Source organism: Entamoeba nuttalli, assembly GCF_000257125.1.
Source record: "Entamoeba nuttalli P19 unplaced genomic scaffold asmbl_4905, whole genome shotgun sequence".
Taxonomy (NCBI): domain Eukaryota; phylum Evosea; order Mastigamoebida; family Endamoebidae; genus Entamoeba; species Entamoeba nuttalli.
Window position 1 is genome coordinate 1 of NW_008577116.1, and position 2,512 is coordinate 2,512.

A 2,512-nucleotide genomic window follows, 5' to 3' on the forward strand; every position below is an offset into this window, starting at 1 on the left:
AAAAAAAAAAAACGAAGAACAAAATTTTAAATTTAGTTCAGTTTGATTGAAAATGGAAGGAGAAACAGAGTGTATGTATAAATTAGTGATTATAGGAGAAAGTGGTGTTGGTAAATCAAATTTATTATTGAGATTCACACGAAATGAATTTGAGCCTGAAAAAAAATTTACTATTGGAGTTGAATTTGCTACACGTACGATTGAATATGAGGGTAAAACTATTCGTGCTCAAATTTGGGATACTGCTGGTCAAGAAAAATATAGGGCTATTACTGATGCTTATTATAGAGGGGCAGAAGGAGCAATGTGTGTTTATGACGTATCAAAGAAAGATAGTTTTGATGCAATAGAACGATGGATGAATGAATTAAAAAATGGTTGTGATTCTGATATTACCATTATGATTGTAGGTAATAAAGCTGATCTTAAACAAGAGCGTGAAGTTAATACCTCAGATGGAACTGAATTTGCTCAAAAACATTCAGCTTTCTTTATTGAAACTTCTGCTTTAGATGGAACAAATGTAGAAAAAGCATTTTCTGATTTATTGATACAAATTTATAAAAAGAAGAACGCAACACTTAAAAGTGATTCTGTTCCTTCTGATAATTCAAAGCCTAAAACAGAAGAAAAGGTAGATATTAGTCAAACTCAATCTGCTCAAACTCAAGGTGGTAAGAAGTGCTGTTAACAAAAGAAAGATTTATTTACTTTTCTCATTAAGTCTTTTAAAATATTTTTTGTCTTTTCATATAATTTAACAAAACTAATTAATAAAGTTATAAATAATAAATTGTACTTATAAGTATCTATTTATTCCATTTGTACAACAATAACTCTTCTTGTTGTAAATTCTGCAGGGTGATTGGTTCCTGTTAAAGTTAAGTTTTGAATTCCTTCATAACTTTGAGAAAGATGACAACAATCACTTTTCTTTTCTCCAATAGCACGAATACCCATTGATCCTCTCCCAAGTTCAAAACTTCCAATTTGATAAAGTCGAGTATCATTTTTCTTTTCTTTTTTACTAACTTCTGCAAAAATAGTAACAGCACAATCATATTGGTTTTTCTTAGGAAGAAAACGGATTGGAGTAACTATTCTTCCATTAGCATTTAATGAAAATAAAAAGTGATCTTTGTCTTTAACAAAGACATTAATTTTAGTAATTTGTTTCTTAACAAATGCCCCAAATACATTACCTTGGTCATCAAAATTAATGAAAAACAAATTACTTCTACAGATAACACTTCTTCTAAATTCCTCATAACAATTTATTGATGAGTCATAAATTAAATTACATTTTTTTAATGCTGACCAGGTTCTAAATGTTTTAACATTTTCATTAACAACGTAAAGGTCAGTGTCTTCTTCAGGTTTATTTAATCCAAAAGAAAATAAATTCAATATTTCACAATTTGTTTTTTTAATTCGTTTAATCACAGGAATTTTTGGTCTTGAAGTCATTGAAGTAATTGGAGTTTCCATTTTAGAAAGGGTAACAGCATTAGCGACTGGTTTAATACATTCTTGAATATCAAGAATTTTTTCATTAAATTCGTTTCTTTTTTCTTGCATTTGAAATTGAATTTCTTTATTAATTTTGTCTATTTCTTTATTATATTTGTCTGTTTCTTTTTCTACTATTTTTAGTGCTAATTCATTTGCTGTAGACGCAATCACACTCATCTCTTTCTCTTCATTTTTTTGAACAGCTTCCATTAAGGTAAAAGCTCTTTTGAGTAACTCAACAGCTTCATTTACTCTTTTGATTATTCTTAAATTCTCTGTTACTATGAAATTTAATTCATCAAATAATCTACGATATTCTCTAATAGCAATTTCATCACTATCAGTAATATCAATTCTATATTTTGAAATTTGATATTTACTTTCTGGATCAACAGCTATTCCAGCAGCTTCTTCCAATGCATTACAAAACGAAGGTAATACTTTTATAACTTGGTTAAAAAGATTGAATTGTTCTAAGTGTTCCATATTTAATTATTAAAATTAAAGTTTTTAAATATTATAAAGACCTTTAAATCATTTTCATTTTTGTACAACAAATTGTTGTTGTTGTTGTTTTAATTTTAATTTAAATTTCTTTTATTTTACTTTTTTTTGTTTCTTTTAAAATATAAATTCTATTCACTTCTAATAACATTTATTCTAATTTTTCGTTAATATAATTTCTCAATCCGGATTGTTTCATTTTACAATTTATTTCATTAAATTGTTTCCTTTAATTAAAAGAGAGACTAATGATTGATCATAGTTACCTCATTGTAATTTTCTCAGTTTTATGAATTAAATATCCAATCAAATTATTTTATTGGAAAAATAGAATTTTCAAAAGATGTTTCTTCATTTATTTATTATCAGAAAATACCAAATTAATAATCTATTTTTATAAATCTGTCTAACTTCAAAAAAGAAAACTAAATTTAAAGTTATTTAGAATGTTATCTTTCTTTTTCTTCAACAACTGGATAACATGCAACAATATCTG

At 26.2% G+C, this 2,512-nt stretch overlaps 2 protein-coding genes across 2 annotated transcripts; one reads left to right on the plus strand and one right to left on the minus strand.

Annotated features, from left to right (window-relative positions):
* Positions 1 to 52: 52 nt before the first annotated feature.
* ENU1_115330 (Rab family GTPase) lies at positions 53 to 691 on the plus strand (the record flags this gene model as incomplete). Its single annotated transcript, XM_008859671.1, has 1 exon — positions 53 to 691. One exon carries the CDS (start codon positions 53 to 55, stop codon positions 689 to 691), a length of 639 nt encoding a protein of 212 aa, XP_008857893.1.
* Positions 692 to 813: 122 nt separating this feature from the next.
* ENU1_115340 (hypothetical protein) lies at positions 814 to 1,998 on the minus strand (the record flags this gene model as incomplete). Its single annotated transcript, XM_008859672.1, has 1 exon — positions 814 to 1,998. The coding sequence occupies one exon, from the start codon at positions 1,996 to 1,998 to the stop codon at positions 814 to 816; it is 1,185 nt and encodes a 394-aa protein (XP_008857894.1).
* Between the last annotated feature and the right edge of the window lie 514 nt (positions 1,999 to 2,512).